The sequence below is a fragment of the Amphibalanus amphitrite genome, unplaced genomic scaffold (genome assembly GCF_019059575.1).
Source record: "Amphibalanus amphitrite isolate SeventyFive unplaced genomic scaffold, NRLGWU_Aamphi_draft 000981F_arrow, whole genome shotgun sequence".
Lineage (NCBI taxonomy): Eukaryota > Metazoa > Arthropoda > Thecostraca > Balanomorpha > Balanidae > Amphibalanus > Amphibalanus amphitrite.
Genome location: NW_024882475.1, coordinates 83,062 through 103,849, shown reverse-complemented (window position 1 = coordinate 103,849; position 20,788 = coordinate 83,062). Strand labels below are relative to the sequence as shown.

The 20,788-nt window shown below is 47.5% G+C and overlaps 2 protein-coding genes across 3 annotated transcripts in view; both read left to right on the top strand.

The window, feature by feature from the left end:
* The window catches only part of LOC122368845 (chloride channel protein 2-like), an 87,321-nt gene that overhangs the window by 55,859 nt on the left and 10,674 nt on the right, over window positions 1-20,788 (top strand). Inside the window, exons 13-16 of the mRNA XM_043343118.1 lie at window positions 1,844-1,961; window positions 14,178-14,496; window positions 19,016-19,191; window positions 19,960-20,113. Of these exons, the coding sequence (XP_043199053.1) occupies window positions 1,844-1,961; window positions 14,178-14,496; window positions 19,016-19,191; window positions 19,960-20,113 (767 nt within the window). The remainder of the gene's footprint in view (window positions 1-1,843; window positions 1,962-14,177; window positions 14,497-19,015; window positions 19,192-19,959; window positions 20,114-20,788) is intronic.
* Window positions 4,469-9,855, top strand: LOC122368843. 2 transcript variants are annotated; one of them, XM_043343113.1, is made up of 2 exons: window positions 4,469-4,630; window positions 7,192-9,855. In XM_043343113.1, exon 2 carries the CDS (start codon window positions 7,482-7,484, stop codon window positions 9,231-9,233), a length of 1,752 nt encoding a protein of 583 aa, XP_043199048.1. In that variant the 5' UTR covers window positions 4,469-4,630; window positions 7,192-7,481; the 3' UTR covers window positions 9,234-9,855. The 2 variants fall into 2 exon arrangements, with proteins under 2 accessions (XP_043199048.1, XP_043199047.1); XM_043343112.1 differs by lacking the exon at window positions 4,469-4,630 and adding an exon at window positions 4,693-4,712.

Sequence of the window (20,788 nt, the reverse complement as noted above, 5' to 3'; positions counted from 1 at the left end):
AGATAGTTATGGTTTTTGCCCCAGTCGCGAACTATTCCACTTCAGTCCATTTTCAAGTTATCATGGCCCAGCCCGTCCACAGCCCATCAATCCTTCATATCCATGAGGGCCCAGCCCAGCCCGTAGCCCAGCCCAGCCCACTGGGCTGGCCCGGCCCATGGCGAACACTGCTCGCCGGCACAGGCCATTTTGCGTCCTTCGACGGTACAAGGGGGTGGGAGGGAGTTGGTACGACCCCCCTCGTGTTTGGCCCCTGATCGAGCTAGAGCTTCGAGGAAAAAAAAACGAGCGTGTTGCCCGTGACGAGAGGAAGCCAATGATACCCAATCTAAGGTCCTGGGTCATCGGTTGACCTTCCAGGTCAGGTCAATGACTCAAAAGTCGGGAAAATCGGGACCTGTTAAAACGTCGTAAAGAGTTTAAAGTCATTGAATGAATTCGTAACCCAAGAAGTCGTCCCATCAAAACTATCCCCTTTTCTGATGCAGCTTTGCTGCGGCAACATTTGCTATCTTTTCTACAGGGCTTCCATTTACATATTCCAGCGTTGCTTTAAACACATCTTCCTGTATCCTAAACAAAATGTGTATTTTAAGTGCAGCTGACGCAACATATTTGAAAAACTCAGTAGGTTTCGACACTTCCATAGCGCCACATTAATTCTTGTCCATTTTCTTCTCCATCCAAGGGAACAATTGCTGTCTCCAAGATTTCTGGGTTCACTGCTCTTGAATAGAGCTCAGATGTCGCGGCGCTCTCAAAATTATGAAATGGAACGGTCCGGCGTATTTTTTTGCAGTGGCCATTACAAAACGACGGCAAAGGAAACATGACGCGTGAAATTGCGCAATGCATGACAGAGCTTCGGACATCCGTATCCTCGAACTGCGGAACGAAGAAAATGGAAACGGCTTCCTGTGGTGCCTTTGAATTTCAGCGACCGCTTCCATCTGAGAGACATTGCTTTGACAAAACAACGAAAGCACCAGCTATTGACACAGTATTGACGTTAGCATTGACACATATGCCAATACTAGCGAGATATCGCAGTCATATTGTGCCCGCGAGCGTCCGATAATAGGTACTATATTCATATGCTAAAGCGCTGTTTGTACGTTGTGAAATACACATAGCACCCACCTTGGAGGTTCATTGCTTGTAGATCCATTTCAAGCGCTGGTCGTGGAGCACGCGACTGCACATTCTGTCCTGCTTACCATAACGTTTCTGTAGGTCAATAATTAGTACATAAGTTTTTGGCCACCGGCACCCTAACTATGTCATACCGTGCCTCGCAGCCCCTCTTGATCTTACTACATATTAGCTCCGTTAAGAGCCCCATCAAAAGATACTACGGACTCGCTAAGATATTTCATCCGCCATTACCCGCATCAAATAACCATTCTCCAGTTGAGGCCAGTTCCGTAATCAACTGTGATTATCGGCCATATAAGCGCCAATGCTGTCATTATCTGACTTTCCTGAAGCCCGTCATTTCGCCTCACAAATTTTAAGGATTATTTCTCAAGTGCTAGCCAGGCTCGGTGTTATAATGGAGTTCAACAAATGTTTGTAAATGGTAGAAATGCAATCACCGGTGTCAATGGTTTCACCGAACAGCGCCAAAGGACGTGAAAAGTATTGTCCTCCGCGGCAATCGTTCAATTTGAAACGTAACATGTTTCGCGTACATTTTGAGCCTCCCTGCATGGATGTACATAAGTGTAAACAGACGTTTATACTCGTAGCAAGTGCATTACGCATTTGATGTCAGATGAAACTAGACATGTAGATCGTGCCCATCTCCGCGTCTAACCGTCCCTTTCTCCCTATTTTGTGACAGAGTCGATGATTCTCCTGGGGAGCATCAAACGGAAACATCTGGTTCTGCTGCTGGAGAAACATCTGGGCCGGGACCGCAGGATGGAGGTGGTCACTCGCTGGCAGAGAGCAGCACAAAAGTGAGTTAAGTGGGCCAGAGGGCAGCACCAAAGTGAGTCAGCTGTGGGAGAGGGCCGCACAAAAGTGAGTCAGCTGGGGGAGAGGGCCGCAATAAGTGAGTTAACCCTATTAGTGGCAGGCTCCTGGCTACCCCCTATTAGTGGCAGGGGGGGGGGGCTGTTTACGACCCCCCCTTGATATCTCGAGATCTAACGGGCCGATTTTCAAAATTCAAACGGCATTCGATTTCGCTCAACGTGATCTACATTTCTAAAAAATAAAAATTAAAAAATGTCAATAGGGGGGTAGAGGGGGGTAAAAACGGGCAAATTGCAGATACATTTTAGACTGTTAATCACGGCCAGGTTTCTGAACCAATCTTAACGCAACTTTTGCCGATCGATAGAGAATGAACCAGAAATTCACATGGATCCTAAAAATATGCATTTTCAAAAATCATAGGCGGATACAGATCATTGAGATTGGGGGTACACAAAAAGTATAGTAAATAAGGTTTTTGTTGGTACTCTTTCTAAAAAGGGTGGTAATGGTCTTGTTATGTTATAATTTTCTTATGAAAGAACGGCTAAAATTGTATTGGTAATGCATAGGCGGTGTCAGGGCACCTATGTTGGGAGGTAAAACATAACCCCCCTTTTTGGACGCCTGGATCCGCCTATTATAGCAAAAACGTGTCAAAAGAGGATGCACAATAACTGTATATGTTATCACATGATACCTTTTATTCACTGTTCGTAAAACTGGTGTAGCATCGTGATCTTCGCCCAAATGACTCGCTTCACGAATAGGACCCCCCAATTCCCAGTGCTCTGGAGCCGCCCCTGGTAAAGTTATGAACTTGAAATTTTCAGGGAATGTGCCCAATTTAGTTTTAGGAAAAGTCAGAAAATTTCAGCATCGTAGCTTTAGCGGTTTCGGAGATATTCCCGAAAAACCTGAGGGGTGGATAAAAACAACCCCCCCCTGCCACTAATAGGGTTAACTGGGCCAGAGGGCCGCACAAAAGTGAGTGAACTGGGGGAGAGGGACGCACAAAAAGTGAGTCAGCTGAGTGAAGGGGCAAGGGAGAGGACACCCTAAATTGAGTCGATTGGGTTGGGAAAAGGATCAGAAAAAGAAATAAGAATGCAATTCATCTGCTGTATAATGCTTGGGTGGAGACAGGAGAGAGCTGCACAAAAGGCATGGTCAAATGAGTGTTTATTTGTGCTCATAACGTTTGCGGACACACGATTCACACTTTTGCGCGGAGGAGAAATGGGTGACATGTCTGCATATATGGATCTCCGACAACGTTTGTTGATGTGATTTACACTTCGAGCTCACGACGTAGCTTGCCATTTCTAAGTCAAACCTTATATGAAGCCTTTGTCCTTACACTTTCCAAGGAGATGCACAATACTTATAAGATGTTGATCACATAGACAATACGAGTATGTAAATGATAAATATATGTAATATTATTGTAACAGTAATATTGTAACAGTAATATTACACACTGCATTTAAAATTAAAAAAGTTCGAAATAAAATACATCCTAGCGTTACCCGTCGCGCACAGCCGATTCCACCACTCGTTGTCCGTTTGAGCCGCACCGATGCACACCCACGCAGCCATGGTTGGGAGCCATTCGGCCCCCGGTGTGCCACCAATCTCTCTCTGGCCGACTATAAACCGGTGTCGAAAGGCTCGCCATGGGCACCTGGGAGGTGGAAAATGCGCCGCCTGCCGCCTTCATATGGCCGCCAGTGACGCCGTCCGGGCCGAGCCGGCTGTCGCCAAATATTCGCAGCGGGCCAAATCCTGGCTAGCACCATTTGTCTTGCACGGGCCGGGCAAGTTGGAGCGATTTACCGAATCGGCCGACATCTGGCACCGCTGCAGAGGGAGCAGATGACTGCAGAGTGCTGCATCTGGGCACCAATTGCAGCGCGGCACCGATATGTGTCATTGCAGAAGTGAGGCCTGTCTGACCCGGCCCGGCATTGATGGGCGGTGGTATCGGTTTCGTGAGATGCATAGCGAAATCAGAAGTTGCTCAGCGGCTTCTAGGGTCACTCCAGTTTAGAAGTAGACCGGATGCAGCGGAACGTGTTATCGTATGGTATGATATTTGCCCAGTGTGCATCAGTTGGGGTCGCCATCTCAGAAGACAGAAACAACGAACCTAGATAAGTGTAGCCGATGGATAAATGAGTAAGTGGGCACTCAAAAGAGTGTAAATAACCGTTTTTACGTCGTAGCGCCCAGACTGCGGCCAGCGGCGCGGGGTCCGCCGGTAATAACGGAACGTCCGAGGCCGACCGGCCCGTTCCGTTATTGGAGAGTGCTAGTGGTGAAATTACATTTTTTTCTTAAAAAAGGCTTTGTTAATAGAAAATAAGATTAAAATATTTGCTTAGAAAATTTTAAAAATACAAATAACAATTATGTTAATACATATTGTACATTTCTTATTTAATATTTTATTATTTTGCTCCTCTATAAACGCAACCCGGCGTGCGCCATTCCGGATTCCCGTTGGTGTTAGAGGTATTTATCTGATCGTCGTTGTGATATTGCGCTTATTCAGGCTATTATACAGTATCGTAGCTACCTGAACTACGGTTCTTCGAGTCTGAAATGGGAAAAAGTCGGGCGAAGCACAGTCTGCGAGTTCTCCATATCGGTAAGAACTTATCTTGAATGTGCGCCATGTTTGTGCCATCTTGATGACTGTGGTCAATTCATGTGGATTTGTATGTGAATTGGTAAATTAATCCTAGTTTTTTTGTATCATCTTAGCTTTGTTGAAAATATAGCACAGTAAAATTTAGATCATACCTGGCAAATGCTGCAAATTTAAAGCAAATTAATCCATAGTTTGCCTCAGCAGTTTTGTAGTTTCTGTAACGCATGTGTCACCAATAGCTGAATGTGGACTAGTATGCTTAAATGATTATTTGTAAGTGTATATAGCCTCACCTTACCTAACCAAGCTGAATCTCACTTTAACAAACCTAACCTAAGCTGCAACCAGGGCATATTTTATTTTTCAATCTACTTACCTACTGCGTCCCATTTTGGGACGCAGGCCTAAGATTTTGAGACGTAGGCCCTGTTGATTTTAGCCCACCACGTCTCAAAGATATAACTGTTTTAAACATAAACAAAAAGTTAATGTTTTGCAACATTGCAAGTTCACTAAATAGTGGCCTTTTGACCATCACAAGGTCCCTCCGAACAGCACAAGGGCCCTTTTACCACCTCATGAGAATTATATGGCCACTCTGGAGAGGCCCCCTGGCCTTTGTGTTGAAAATCTTATTTTACTTCTATTTTACTTATGAAAGCAAAGTTTAGGGTGCTCTAAAAAAATAGTGGACAAAATTAGGAGCCTTTCCGTTTTTGGGGTTACGTTGGGTCTATCAACAAAGTCACGGGCCCTCTGCCCAGCTTTGTGACACAGTGCAGATTTGTTTAAATATACCCTGCCTGTAACCTACCTACCTACCTACCTAGCTAATACCGGCTTGCTCCGTGCATGGTGGTGCCCGCACTAGATACCATAACACTAGGTACCACTATGCAGCTTTGCTAGGGCTACATAAGGTTCTAAAACTGTCCATTACATTTTGGCTGTTGAACTTATATTGTTGTTTAACTCATCAGAAGATCAACAACTTGAACACATTTGTATTTGCATGATATTGAATTAACATGATGTACTTCCGAGTGCTTATCAATGTTTCAGCACAACACTCCAGTGTGCTGCACTCACCTTGGAAAATGTCTTATGTCAGCCCAAAATCTAATCTAAAATCCACTGTCTACAAATTACTAGGATTGTATAAAAATGTCATTTCTGATTTCATGAAATGTTCTTCTTGTCTATCTCATATTTTGTAGCATTAACAATTGACAACATGTTGAAATAGCGAGCTGTATCCCACCTTGTTCAAGCATACACTATGATAAATAATGAAGTCATGTTGGGTGCTGATTGCCAATATGGTCCTCATTTGTGGCACATATAACCAGGGTTGTGCTCGGCTCAAATTTTTCGGGCTGACTCGACTCTGACTCATTGATAACCTAGGTGACTCAACTCTGACTTGACTCACCACTGAAATTTTATTGGTTGCCTCAAATCTGACTCAACTCAAATTCCAAATTTCCCAGCCTGACTCAACTCTTACTCAACTCATTTGAGTCAGAATGAGTCGGATTTGAGTCAAATATGACTCATGACTCATCACATTTTGCCTAATTTCGCCAAAAGTTGTTGACCGGGAGGGGGTGGGGGTGCGGTCGAATGTGGCTGGAGGTTTGTTCTCTCCATATAAAGCTTCAGATAAAGTTGAAATATTAGCGTTTTCTCTTCGGCAGAATCAGTGACTCTAAAGAGTATCCAGTTGACTCAACTCTGACTCTAATGACCATCAGCGTGACTCGACTCTGACTCGACTCAAATCAGTGTCCCAAAATTTATTTTGGTCCTGGGTGTCAGAGTGGAAAATTCAACCTCCAAAATGATGAAGAGAGTGCAAAATTCAGGTGTGAAAAACCCGACATTAACATGCTTACTCATGAATTGTACATGCGTCAAGAATTGTAGGTATGTTTCTCGGCAGGTGAGCGTGGGACAAACTTAGATATTTAATGTGAATTGGGAGTGATAATCCTGCTAATTAATTTATATTAAAAGTAACGTTTCAGGGCTGTTTTAGGAGTGGAAAATTGGCTCCAAATGTTTCGCATCGGAGGGGAAAATTGCGGCCGTTTTGGGTGTCAGTTCTCACCCAGATCGGCAAATTTTGGGACACTGACTCAAAGCCTTGATTTTTACGGCTGACTCAACTCGACTCGACTCATTTGAGTCAGAGTCGAGTCAAATTTGACTCATGACTCATGAGTCGAGCACAACCCTGCATACAACAATCAACATGTTGCGTGGTGCAGCATTTTTTTTCCAGATCGGGTAAACTGCTGCCTGAATTCCATGAATACTCTCCCACATACATATAGTAAATTTGTAATACTACAATATCTATTTACCAAATATTGAACACCCTGGACACTTTCCTGCTCAAAATTGTGTGAATGCTCGTCCAAGTTTTACAGAATTGCCATAGTTTCTACCATAGCCCAGTTATCATTTTCATTCTTCCTTGGTGTTTGGTATAGTTGGTCGGCTTTTTGTGATAATCGAACAACAACTTGTTCTTGACGCAAATTTATTTTCCGCAGGTGGTGAGCACCTGACGATTCTCCGGAGGCTGGCTGCCCGCGCTGCAAAGACCACAAAGAGGGACCACTTCACAGTACAGCAAGTGTGCACTGCTCCGCAAGTCGCCCTGTTCAAGGAGCACAAAGCTGTGTTTGAAGGCCTGATAAAGGACTCGTGCACGGTAAAAGACGGTAACCTCGTCGTGTTTGCGGAGTCAGTGACTCTGAGTGTGCGGAAGAAGCCTAGCGTGGACTTGTACACGGTGACGGCAAAAATCCACGTGCGCCGTGACCTAAACATTTAGCTCAAGATGTTCCAGCTTGGTGTGCCGCTGGGTGAGGTCGTTGAGTTTTTGAACGTTGGTAGACGCCGACATGTTGTGATAGAAGAGGCATCGATTGAGCAGTTTTTAAAAGAAAAGGTAGCAGCATCTCTTCCAGCATCAGCAAAGGTAGACATCCAGAATGTGAAATCCATCTGTCAGTATCTTAGGAGGCTGACAAAACGTGCTACTGCGGGATCAAAACAAGTCGAGCAGCTGCAAGCAAAAGTGGCAAAGGCGCCTCCCATCAAGGTTCAGTACTTTGTTGGTGATGAATCGATCAAGGCGTTTGTGGACTGCCTGCAAATGAACATTCGCCGCCTGGAAAGCAGCCAATCCAAGAAGAAGTCCAAGAAGAAGAGTAAGCCGCCAAAAGCGCCAGGAAAAAGCCCACGGAACATCCGGAGGATGAAGAGCATGGTGCTGAAAGAGTTGAAGGAAAAGACAGGACAGGAGCATGTTCTGGTGTCTAAGGAGTCTCCAAGGAAGACCGTCACCAGGCTTGATCAGGCGGGAGTCAGCCTCAGAAAGTACCGCCAACTGAAGCTGTCCAACCAACCATCCGAGAAAAAGCTGACAACGGCCAGGAACACTCTAAATGAGCATGCCACCGACGTGGGCATGCTCCTGAAGAATCTCCTGTCGAAATGTCGGTGCGACGGGCCTGCCCGTGTGAAGGTGTCAGTGGACGGACATAACCCGTCGCGCAACATTAGCGCAGTGACATTCTCGCTGTCCCTGGTGTGCGAGAGGGATACACAAAGCTCCAAGTACATCGTGCCTGTTATCAGTCTCCCCGGTGCAGAGACCTACGAGCTGGTGAGAGACTCGAGCGCCTGGGAGCAAATTGAGCGTGAGCTCAATGCAGTGATTGATGTAGGGGGTCGCCACGTGAATGTGGAGTACTATCTGTGCGCGGACTTGAAGTCCATTCTGCTGTACCTAGGGTACAAGAGTGCTAATGGTAGAGACGTGTGCATTTATTGCAGCTGCAATAAGGGCAGGTGGGGTGCGTGCTGTGCGGACGGGAAGTGCCAGGCGAGGTTCCGTCAGGCACCAGATGGTTCGATCGCGTTGCCTGCACTGCGACCCAGTGACCCGGGTTACAAGCAGCCGCCGCTTGTGGACATTACGAGATATAAGTTTGTGATCATTGACATTTTGCACTTGTACTTACGTGTAACTGATCAGCTGTTCGTGCGCTGCTGTAACTTTATGGATAAGCGACAGATCGGTGAATTCCTAGCCGTGTGTCAGCACCATAAGTTAAGCGCGTTCCATCTTCGCGATGAGAACGGAAAGCTGAGATTTTCAAATCTGGATAAGTCCAAGAGAGAGAAGATGATGGAAGCCGTCTTCCTGAAAGAGGCAGTGCTGCGCACGCTGATGCCACCGTCTAGGGCAGATCGGGTGATTGCTGTCGTGGAGAAGTTCCAGCAGGTGTGGAAGCTCATCAACTCCGACGCACCCAACCTCGAGCAGCTGCAAGCATCGGTAGTGGCCTTCACAAAGCAGTTTCGGAAGTCGTTTGCCTCAGACGAGCTTCCAAACTATGTGCACATGATGTGCCATATACCACTGCTGATCGAACATTTTGGATCGCTACGAGCGTTCCAGCAGCAGCGAGTGGAGGCGCTGAACCACGCCATAAACGTCAGGGTGAGGAGCGTCACCAGGCCGGGTGCCATCCAGATGCAGCAAGCCGTTCAGGCGGTGAACAGATCATTGTGGTATGTGTGAGTGTGTGGAATGATGCGGAGAAAACGGTGCTGACTGATGTGAACTGATGTTTCGGCCTAGGTGAAAACGCCAGTGATTTAACTGTGTGTATTGTAATGTGTGCTGCGTTCATCAAGAGCGCTGATGTTTCGTGGTTTGTATTGTAATGTATGTAAATAACTGTATCTAGTAGTACGTCGGTCCTTTAGTATGCAAGGCGTGCAGTGCTGCTGAGGAGATGAGATTGATCGTGAACCGGTGTTCGATTTTAGGTGAAGACCCGCATGTTTTTACCTTCGTGTTGTACTGTAGTTTAATAACTGTATTAACCCTTGCCTGGAATGATATGCGATTTCATAAGGCACGCGTAATGTACGAAATATGTGCACGCCCATTTGCCGTATATTGTTTGGTTGCTCGATTTGTCTTTTGTCTACGCATCAACATCGTTGTCAAGAGCGTTCTGGAGGGCGCTCGCGATGCTAAGTTGAAGTTCTACGATTCATGATGTGACTAGCAACCGCTTGTTTAGTTTTCTCATATTTGTATCTGCTCTGTTTGCAAGTAAACTGCACCTGCAATGCATGTAAGCAAACTGTGTGTTCCTACCTGGTTTGTAAATATACTATTGAGGTTCCCAATACTCGCTGATTTCCTTGTGCGTGGGGAGGGGGAGAGGACGTGAGTGCTTGGAGCGGTATCTGACATTGTGATGTTCATGACACTGGATGACATGACACTGGATTGAGTTGGTCAATTTATTTAGCGTGAAATACTAGCGGTCTTAACACATCAACGACGGGGAGATTTGTTCGAATCGATCCAAATTCTTAGATTTAGTCGAATTTTAAATTTGAAGGACATTGCAAGACCTTGCACATGATGCAATCGTACAAACTGAAACTAAATAATTGCAAAATATGTATTAATAACTAGTACGGCGACTCCCAATTAGTGGAAATCCAGTTTTGAGCGATATTGCAAAATTTTGCAATGTTGCAAGCAATTGAGCATCCAACTATTGCAAAGCACCCTGAGGATGTTGCCATTGGACTCAGCCAGCATCCTCGAATTGGACTGAGGAACTACAGAAACGTCGAAAAACGTCATTTTTCATAACCAATGCAATTGCAAGTGCAATAACGCCGAACTCCCGTGCATCAATGCGACACCTGGTGCACAGTACACATCGCCGTTACATATACACACAGCTCGGTCTCTTAGAAGCGTATGACTCCTTATGAAAGGAATTCAGCAGCAGCTAGAGTGGAAACCTGCAACTTTGAACGTTGACCTAACCATGACCTGACCTGACCCCTCGTGACCTTATGAGAGAAAGTTGATATGGCATAGATGCTCCTCGTTTAGACCCTTCGATTGCTGCCTCGTGCGTCGCGCTATGACCACCCGTTCTCGAGATAATAACAGCAGAAGCGGTTGACGCCGTTAGCGGTCATTACACGTTACGGCGGAAATTAGATGGCCCTACCTAGATTTGAACCCACGCCATTGCGCCACATTTCACTGGAACTTCTCTTTGCCTTTTGCCAAAGTACCGCACCTATTTTTTGTCGTAGGTCGTCCAAATACATACCAATCGAAAGAGAATTTAATAGGCTTTCAATGAAGCGTGAAGGTGAGGGTATGTGGCCATGAACGTTCGACGCAGGGACAGTCAAACCCGAGCTTGGCTAGAAAATGATGCTGATCGAAGGTTAAACCGAGGCTGAAATTTTTCTTTGAGCCCCCGGTACCGCAGTTAAATATCATTTAAATTTGTTTTCAATGGCTGATTCATGTAGAGCTTGAACAGACGATTATTTTGAGCGTGAAGGTGGCTGTGCAGATGGTCACTGCAATGTCACTGCAGTGTCTTTTATGTAAATTTAGCACAATTTCCCTATGGCAAAGGGGTGAACTGAGGTACCACATTTAGGTCCGTGGCCGCAATCTGGGCGCTACGTAGCTTGAGCCGTTTAGAGGTAACTGATGACCTAAGTCTTAACCCGCGCGGGGCTGGGGGGGGGGTAAATTTTACCCCCCCTCGCGAATATTTGCGATATCTCAAAAACGGCGGCGCGCAGCGCCGCCAAACTTTCAGTACCTTTTCTTACATCAATTTGACACGTTCCCTGAAAATTTGAGCGAAATCCGTCGGAAATTTTTTGAGAAATTGACGTTTTAGTGACGTCATGTTCGCCATTTTCGCCTCAAAAACGGCAAAAGTTCAAACGCCGCTAACATCTTCATTTTTAAAGGAATCAAGACGTAACAAAAAAGGTTATACGTAATTTTACTTTGTCTATCAAATGGCTATCTCGGTTTTTTGAAAATTTTGGATTTTGGCCTAAATTTTTTCAAAAAACTGATTTTTTGGGGAAAATCATTATAAAATCCAAAATTTTGAGTCTATCGAAAAAACCGGAATATATGTCAAAGAAGTGGTCTATGTGCACCTACATACCAAATTTTAGAAGAATCGGTTGAAAAATGTGGGAGTTATTCAAAATTTTATGACGTCACGACACACAAAATTTTTGAAAAATGACTTTTTTGGAAGTTCTAGACCTCGTACGGAAACAACAATAGCACCATTCGATTCGCCGTGAAAAACTGCATCAGATAGACACCCTTTTAGGCCTTAACAACCAACTTCAAAATTTGACCTCACTTGACCTGACCTTGACCTGACCTCGACCTGAAATTCATCCAGAGGTGGTCCATATCACTTATTGAGTGTGCCTATTGAATTCCATGAGTAAAATGACCCATAAAACATGTGTCGCACATGCCCTTTTCTATATTTTGTTTTTTGGTGACCTGACCTGACCTGACCTGACCTTGACCTTGACCTCTGAATGATATTGTATGCAACGAATATTGTCTTGGTAGCCTAAGAACACATTTTGGGCGATCAGTCTCAGTCCATGACTCCATTCTTCGGCAACTACGGTGCAAGGCCGATACTGTAGAAACTTGCAATTTGTAGGTACCCTTGACCTGACCTTGACCTTGACCTCAAACTTTAAATTAAGTACATGTTTTTAGTAGTTCGTGATGAGAGCTTTCGATTGGCGTTTGAATTTTCCAAATCGGATCATTAGTTCGGGAGATAACAGGGGGGGTAAAATTTACCCCCCCCCCCCCAGCCCCGCGCGTTCGGCTGGAGACCCCAGCCCCGCGCGGGTTAATATATTCCTGCCCGGGGCCGGGATGATTCAATAAATGTCACCGAGGTTTTATAGCGAAAACTCCGAGGGCCGTTAGGCCCGAGGTGCTTTTCGCTAAAAAAGCGAGGTGACATTTATTGAATTCCCGGCCTTAGGGCTGGAAGGTGTTTCCCATACCTGCCAAAAAGCTCACAACTATAATTGATAGTGACGTCAGCAGCCGTGGGGTTCAACGCGTTTAACCACACCCCTTGAACCACACGGCTGGCAATATTAACCCTCGCCGGACCTATTGGTTTTCTACATACGCGCCGGCCGAGGGGGGGGGGGGGCGGGTACGACCCCCCCTCGCCGTTTCGCCCCTGGTGGAGCTAGCGCGTCGCGGAAAAAACGAGCGTGTGCGCCGTTACGAGACGCAGAGATTGGTACCCGATTTTAAGGTCCTAGGTCAACCGGTGACCTCTGAGGTCAGGTCAAGTGCCCAAAGGTACGGCTCAGTTTTTGGTGAATAACTTCGCAAAAAACGGCCGCAGAGCGCCGATTTTGGCAGCATCGTGTTCGTCTCGCTCAGGCGCGTCGAATGATATACTTTTTGTCCGGGTCAGGTCAACTTGGGGTGTTGACCTCAGGTCAAGGTCAGGTCAGCACCTCCAGGTCACGAAGTTGGTCGAAAGAGGTCATGTCGCATATCATTCGATTCGGCAGGTCGTCCTGAGTCCATTGGTGGCTTTCCCGACTCGCTAGCTCAATTTGATCAAGAGTTATTGACGAAAAACTAATATGACCTTGATGACGTCATAAATGACGTCACGCAAGGTCAACATTGCAAAAGTGACGCATCTAACCTTGCAAGGAGTGCATCAAATCACGATTCTGTGTGCTTGAGATAGTTGGAGATCGTTCCCGGCGCCAGAATAGCAGTTTGAATTTTTCCCCATTGACTTATAATGGTGAGGTCACGAAAATGACCTGACCTTATATGACCTTTAGGAAAAATCCGAGATATACAAGTTGTGGGACTCATAATGGATACTAGATTCTGCAAGTTTCATTTCCCTGTGACATCTCCTCTGGCAGTGAGGGCGTTGCGAAGTTGCGACATCTGAAGACCGTGCAGAGGTTCACTTATGACGTCATAGGTCAGTGACCTGACCTGACCCAAAAATGCGGTTGGTGTCAAAAGATCCGGCTTGGATCAAAGGTCAGGTATGCCAAGTTTCAGCTATCTATCGCCAGCGTGTTCGGAGCTATCGCGAAAAAAACCCTATGGGGGGGGGGGCGGCACCCGCCCCCCCCCTCGGCCGGCGAGGGTTAAAGCACTGCATTAAACTTTGAAAAGTGTGGTACAGTGCACGTGCCATTAAAATGCCTGGATGTCTCGATTTAATCATGCAATGTAGCAGGTATGGGAAACATTATAGATAGACTGAGTCTTACGTTTTCACAATCATTATGATAATATACAGAAGAGAGGATTCATTCATCATTGCCTCCCCTGACTTGCATAAAGTAGACTCATTTTCTCCTGCTTCAACAAAACATATGGCTGTAGATATAGTTTTGTAGCGATGGCTGCTAATCCGTTTCCAATCCGCAGTCCTGCAATCCGCTGTAATACGTTTCCGGTCGTCCCCGTAGTACATTGTCAGCTGTCGGTTTAACGGTCACGGCTGATCCACATGGTCCGCCGCTGCACCTGCTCCCTATCCGCACCTGCTCCCTATCTACTGAACCAGCGCTGTGTGAAACGACAAACCCACGCCCCTCCCACATACCACCCCTCCTCGCCCTTCAGGGTGCGTCTGAGCCGGCCCAACCGCAACTGGAAGGACCTGGTGGCACTGGCCACCCTCGAGCGCCGCGAGGAGCTGCGCCGCGAACACGAGGCTGCCGAGGCGGCCGACGTGGCCGCCTGCCCCGAGCCGCCCGCCGAGGAGGAGCCCTCCGTGGTAGAGGTATCCGGAGCGCGACTCGCCTGTCCTTCAGATGACGAGCGCGAGGCGGAGGAGGAGCCGGTGCCGGTCAGGAGGACGTCCAGGTTCGCCGTGACGCCCGTGAAGCTGCCGTCGCTGCGGCTGTCTGGTGCTGAGGCAGAGGAGAAGGAGTCAGACCAGGTGAGCGGGGAGAGACGGGTGGAAGGATGTGAGAGGGAGGTGGAGTGAGGTGTGACGTTGGTCGGTGCAAGCTGCTGGGACATTGCAGGGTATAAATTAGAGCGACAGCTATGACATGCTTCGGGAGGTGGTGGTAGAGGGACGTAAGATCAACGATCGTTGATTGTGAAAACGAGAAATTGTATGAAAAGAAAACGAGGATGCGCTCTAAACTTCTGCAGAGGTGATTAATGATTATGTTGATCAGATGGTTACGAAATGGACGAATAGCTGAAACAGTTTTCTTCTACCTCAATGTAACTATTCAAAGCCCATGCACTAAAATGTATAGGTAAGAGCATAACACGCTATTTCTACCGTTCACTGCTCTTGCAAATGCAAAATTAGGGATGTAAAATGCACAAGGTCACAATAACCAAAGTCCCAAAAGTTTTCCAATCACACCGTCGTTTTTTTCTTATCTGCAGCCTGCCTGAATATCTCGCACGGCAGGATCCCGCGCAATCGCAAACTAATACAGTAGACACCCAGTGACAAGCCGTCACCTGCTCACAATTCCAGCAAGTTTGCTGTTGTCGCCGGGCCGCGATGGTGGCATCCCACCGGCGCCCACCAGGATGCATTCTATCTCCACACAAATTGTTTTCCCATCCAGCAGGTGCTGGTGGCTCGTTACCGGCGCGGGCCTGTATTTTCCGGTCCGTCGCCGCCCTGCCGCCCGGGGGACCGGCGCGGTACTTGTGTCCTCCCCAATCGGGGCCCTGCAGGGGTGCCGGTCGACAGCACCTAATTGCACGGCCAGATACCCCGCAGATATGCACCGGAGGCGCACCATTGACGAGTGATGCTGTGTGCGTCACGGTGTTGGTCGTTGGGTGACTGGCTAAACGAATGAAACACAGTTTTGTTATGTAGTCGCTCTATCTGATGAAATGACGCCCTCCCAACCGGACGTTTCTTTTCGATCTCGTAACCATCTTAGATCTAAAGAAACCACTGACTGTTCATTAATTAAAAAAATGTCAATACTTTGGTTCACTTGGGAAGCTTATGTTGTAACGTCCATATATAATTACGCATCCTGTTTGTATTTTATTGTAATATAAAGATAATGGAGGTGCATCCGGGGTTGATTTTGTCTTTATTTACGGTTCAGTTCTTTCTGAGCTTGTTTGCTAGCGACAGCTGAATGCCGTTCTTAACTCGTAGGTAATATAAGGCAAACTGTAAGCTTGTCAACATCTTTCCAGCTTTTGAGCGAGTTTGAAAAGCCAAAAGAGCCCTTCTGTTTTTTTCTGCTTGCTGTTTAGAATTGACAGTGATCCATTTGCTATGTAGTTAAATACACCCATTACAGATATGTTCGAAGAAATCTTCATATAATGTTTTGTCGGCGTAATTTGTCTGACGTGTTTGCAAATCGTTTTAATTGCAGCTGTTGTCTTGCACTTGTAATTTGTCTGATACAAGAGTGCGATGAAGTAAGATTTGCATGTTCTAGCTAAGATATGGTGATATTTGCATTTAGTCTAGCTGCATATCCCGGTTATTTGTTTTATGATGAGTGCCACGATATGACATTTCCATAAAAAAATCACGAAAAACGAACATTCAAATAAGCATCTTATTCAAGAGCCATGTATTTATTAAAAAGACTGTGTTTTATCAAATTTCACGCGATATGCAGCAGCTGCATGTGATATTGTTGCTTGGTATCGGCAATCGTCATGGGCAATGGGGCATCCATCCATGCCATTATGTCCCTGATCCGCCATTGTAGACAACCGAACCACTACTTTGTCTTTATCTTTCCAACCTGGAGCCATTGATAAGCTGTCACGTATTTGAGGGGAACCTTGTTAATTACGTAACATGAAACTAAATATTTTAGTCCTTCCTTCGCTCAGCCCAGATTTCTGAGGAGTCACGTGAACCATCCATTTACTGGGCTCGGGCGGCGCCTTTTCAGCGCTGTGGCATGTTGGCGTTTGCGGCGCATTAGGGCGTCATGTCACTCTGTGACACTCCCGTGCAGGAGTGAGGGCGACGCCTGTCAGTGGGAGCGAGTGCTCGCCCGTCAGATGTGGTCCTGATTGGAGCGGGGACGGGATGCGCCGATCGCGGACTGGTGTAGCACATATCCGGAGTATCGGGTGGCCGCTAATGGTCACAGACGGAAATCTCCCCGCTGACCGGTTGTCGCCGAGGGACGGGTGACAACGTGATACAGCCCGAGGTATACAGCGGGGCTAGCCGAGCGACGGTGCGGTCCCGTCTGAACGGCAGCTCTTCAGTCGGTGTATCGACTAACAGGCTGACTGACAGGGCCGACTGACATCACAACACTGTATGCTGACACTACGACACAGGGATAACTGACAGCACGACACACAGCACATCTTTCCGAGCGGCAGTCGGGTTCTCCGACAACTTCCGAGCGAAAACTCGATTACCTGAATGAGTCCCGACCGATTGCGCCACACTGATCAGACATGCAACTCGCGCTAAGTTACTCTTTGTTGTAGTTCAATAATTGCCTGGCCATTAGAGCTATCTATACCTTCGACTAGCTGGGGGGGGGGGGGGTCGCTTGGGAACAACTTTGAACACTGAAATCAACCTCGGCTCGCAGAAGAGCCATTCTGCCAGACGAGGATTCGCTTAATCTCTGTTCACGTATGCCCCATCACCGTCTCTTAGGCGGCAGGCAGTGATGGTCTCCCCATCCGTCCTCCGTCCGCCCCGACCCTGTCCGGGACAGTGGCGATCTCCGCCCCAGGGCGCGACCCCGTCTGCACCTCGGCCGCCCTCCGCCACCGGCTTCCGCCCGCGCGCCGCCGTCGGCCCGCGAGATGATCCATTATCGGAGTGGCCCGCCTGTCTGCCACCGAGCTATCGTCTACAAAAAGCCAGTGTGATGGAGGACAAGCGTTGACAGCAGGTACTAAAAGCCCTGGTATGGCCTAAAAAAGAGCCAGCTGAGACGGAATTGAAAGGGTTAGTCTCGGAGCGCACTCAGGTAACTAGGTTTAAATGGTTTATTTTCCTGGGGCAGCCCGATCTTTCTCCCTTGAATGTTGCACAGATCAAATAACCGAATGCCTCTACCAGACTCGGTAAGGTAGCGTCACCTGAAGTCGTTTATGGAACGCGGCTTCATTATTCTTTAGTATTCTCTTATGGGCTGCAGTGGGTTGTTTTGATGTGCATTAGGTTGCAGGACCAGGCACACCGAGGAGCTGCAAGAATGGATGTACGGTCACGGCCAATTCTATGCTGCACCCAATGATCGTGGAGCAACAGTCGAAACGATTTCGCTGCCATAAGAACTTTTGCAACGATAAGTTTGTTTCTAACAGTTCGTGACGAATCGGTGTGAAACGTCTCCAAGTTCTTGGAATGGTGTCTGAGTTTCGAGGACTTGACACGGTCGTCTGTGGCATGTTTTTTATCAGTGGATCTGCGACTGTCGTGAGATGCGACACCCACCAGCGGCGGTTCCGTGATGATCGATTCGTTCTCCGGGTCGTCGGCGGTGATAACTTTTATTTCCGACCGCTAAACCCGACCGTTACCCGGCGGGATATCGCGCATCCCCGTCCCGAAAATGGTCGCGGCGACCCGGTGCTGGGGAAATGGCCCGGCCGGGCCGGCGCCCGGGCGCTGCGCCCGGCACGCCGGCCCTGCCCGGCCACCCCGGCGCCCGGGGAAGATGGGCCATTTAGGCGGCGACTGGGTCTCCGGTACGGCCGTAATGGGCTATTGTCAGTGTTCCGTGCCGACCAAACGGCGCTAATCCGATATAGAGCCATCACAGAGGCGACCAGTCATGCGTTCGCCTTCTCGGCTGGCCCACTAATCATATGGCAAATGGATCACGCTCGTGCGCCGCGATATGAGGGAATGCTCACGGACCAAGAAATGTGCCGCGGGTGCTGCCCCGAGGCGTTGCGCGACCCTCGGGAAATATGCACGGCGAGGTTGGACTAACAGCAATCGATCGAATATAACTAGATGGTGAAACTCTTTCAATTGAATAAGCTTCCTGACATCCCCTTGGATCATTGCATTGGCAGGTAGCTAATCTCGGCGAAATAGTAGGTAATCGATGAAATACGACGGTAAAAAATATGAATTTTTTAAAGTAATATATGATTCGTTTTGTGGCGTAAATTATGGTAGGTGTCGCTGTCGCCTCTGCGTTCAAAGAGGCATTACCTATCTTATTGTGTTTTGTAGCAACGCAATCGAACAATATGTATAAACGTGTCAAAATAGGTATATGGTGTCGAATGTCGATAAAATGTTTTCAATAACTTACGTATTTCTGGTCCATAAACATCAACAGCCTCACTGTATGCATCAGCTGGCCCGTTCACTGTTTCTAGAAGTAGCACCGCACAACCCCACTCAGTCTTCCATCCCCTTCCAGCCATTGCCCTTGCCCAAGAACGTTCTCCGTACCTGAGCGGTAACTATTCATTGCCTGTCGGCTCAGGGAAATTTCGCCCGCCCCCAGGAGGCAGGTGTCGTCAGACCGTCGAGTCCGACGCCGTCCGACGCGGCGGCCGGCCGTCGGCCGCTCAAGCCCATCCTGAAGAAGACCAACTCGTTTCGACTGTCCCCGAGCAGCCGCGAGGCCGGCCACGTGCCAACGCCCTACGCCACTGTCACCGGCGGCACGGGAGATAGCAGGTAAACGGAGAAACAAGAACGGATGGCCGGCGAGACGGCCGAGAGTGGCTGCTTTATGGGACTGTATGTGCTATGGTGATGCTTGTGGCGACCTTGGGAAATTGCTGTGCTGGAGAGGAGGTGAGTTTGAATTTCAAAAGTGAGATATAGTACTTTGGTGTTGCGCATGTATGAAAAACGGTTACCTGACTGTCCTTCATACTATATTGAAGGGAAAGGAATAACACGCACCTCACAAGTCGGTATCTTAGGCGCCGCGTTATGCCGTATCCCGCGCTATATAGTTTAGTTTTTGCTAGATACCTACCTACTCTCTCAATGCATGACATTAAGCATAATGAAACAATTTATGTAAACCATCAAATCATTTCTATAAATGTACGCGCCTGCTAGTAAAGTGAGAAGGATTTCGACGCAGTCTCGTTTCATGAGCCGTGAGTTCGTACGTCAACTGCGGATTAGGGTCGCTCGCTGCGACAGGATTCGGCGGATCTTACTGATGGCCCACGGCGTCCAATCGGATGGCTGCAATCAGTCACGTGACGAGTGATCCCCTCCAAAGCTGGTAGGGACACTTTTACTGCCCTAATTCCGAACACTTGGCTCAGAATGCTAACATTGATTCCATGCTGACAGAACGCTCCTGACGGCTGACACACACACATAATATAACACACGCACTAAAAGTGTAATTTTTATTAAACCGCAACGCGTCGGAGCTCCTCATTGGCTGGTTACGCTGACTCTCGGTTGTGGTTGTTCCTTCAGGATGCAGACGGCGCTGGACCATGTTCTGCAATCAGCACCCTCAGCCGACGGGAAGAAGGCGGCCAGCAGCGGCGATAGTCCCGACGAAAACTGCGCGCGCGAGGAAAATCCGCCACGGTCGCGGCTAACTCCGACGGAGAAACGCGTCACCCTGGTAAGCATGGTGCTGTATTCGGGTTTGGGAGTATTTGGCAACACGTTTGTTTTGTTTTATTTGCTGTCAAATAGCGTTTATTTGTTTCCCAGGTGACGTCGATTTACGAAATGTTATGGTAAATATGTAAATAAATGAAAACCATTGTTTATCACGCAAACAAGTTTTGTCATGAATACAATTTAAGTTCAAAATTTTGTTGTCAAATGATTTTACTGTGTTTCCGCACTTGCATACTTTTCACATGACTTTCACGAAGCAATTAAGTTCAAAGTTAAAATAAGGAAGCGATCATTAATTTAAGTAGAATATTTGTGATCGTATTCGTAGATCCATAATTATAAAACATGTAGTGTGGTCAAATAATGAATAATGAAGTGGTTCTTCAGTCTCCCGACTGCAGGACGATGTTGGGTCACCCGCGCTAGCCGGGTTTGGCTGTGTGGGGTCAGTGGGAGTAACCTGGTTTACCCATGGGTGGTGTGAGCTGCATCGGACAGGAGGGCTGACAACGACCGCGTTTAAAATCGGATGAGGCGTGCACTCCCCAGGCGACGCCTGCAATTGTCTGGAGATATAGAACTTTCGTAAACCCATTTCGCAGAAGCTCGGAAGTGTATTGCCGGGCTCCATGAAGTTCGTAGTCTGCTAGCCAGGGCTTATCAAGCATTGAGG

What these genes read in the sequence shown, in the direction of transcription:
- LOC122368843 (XM_043343113.1), top strand. Translation starts at nt 7,482, where the DNA reads ATGTTCCAGCTTGGTGTGCCGCTGGGTGAGGTCGTTGAGTTTTTGAAC.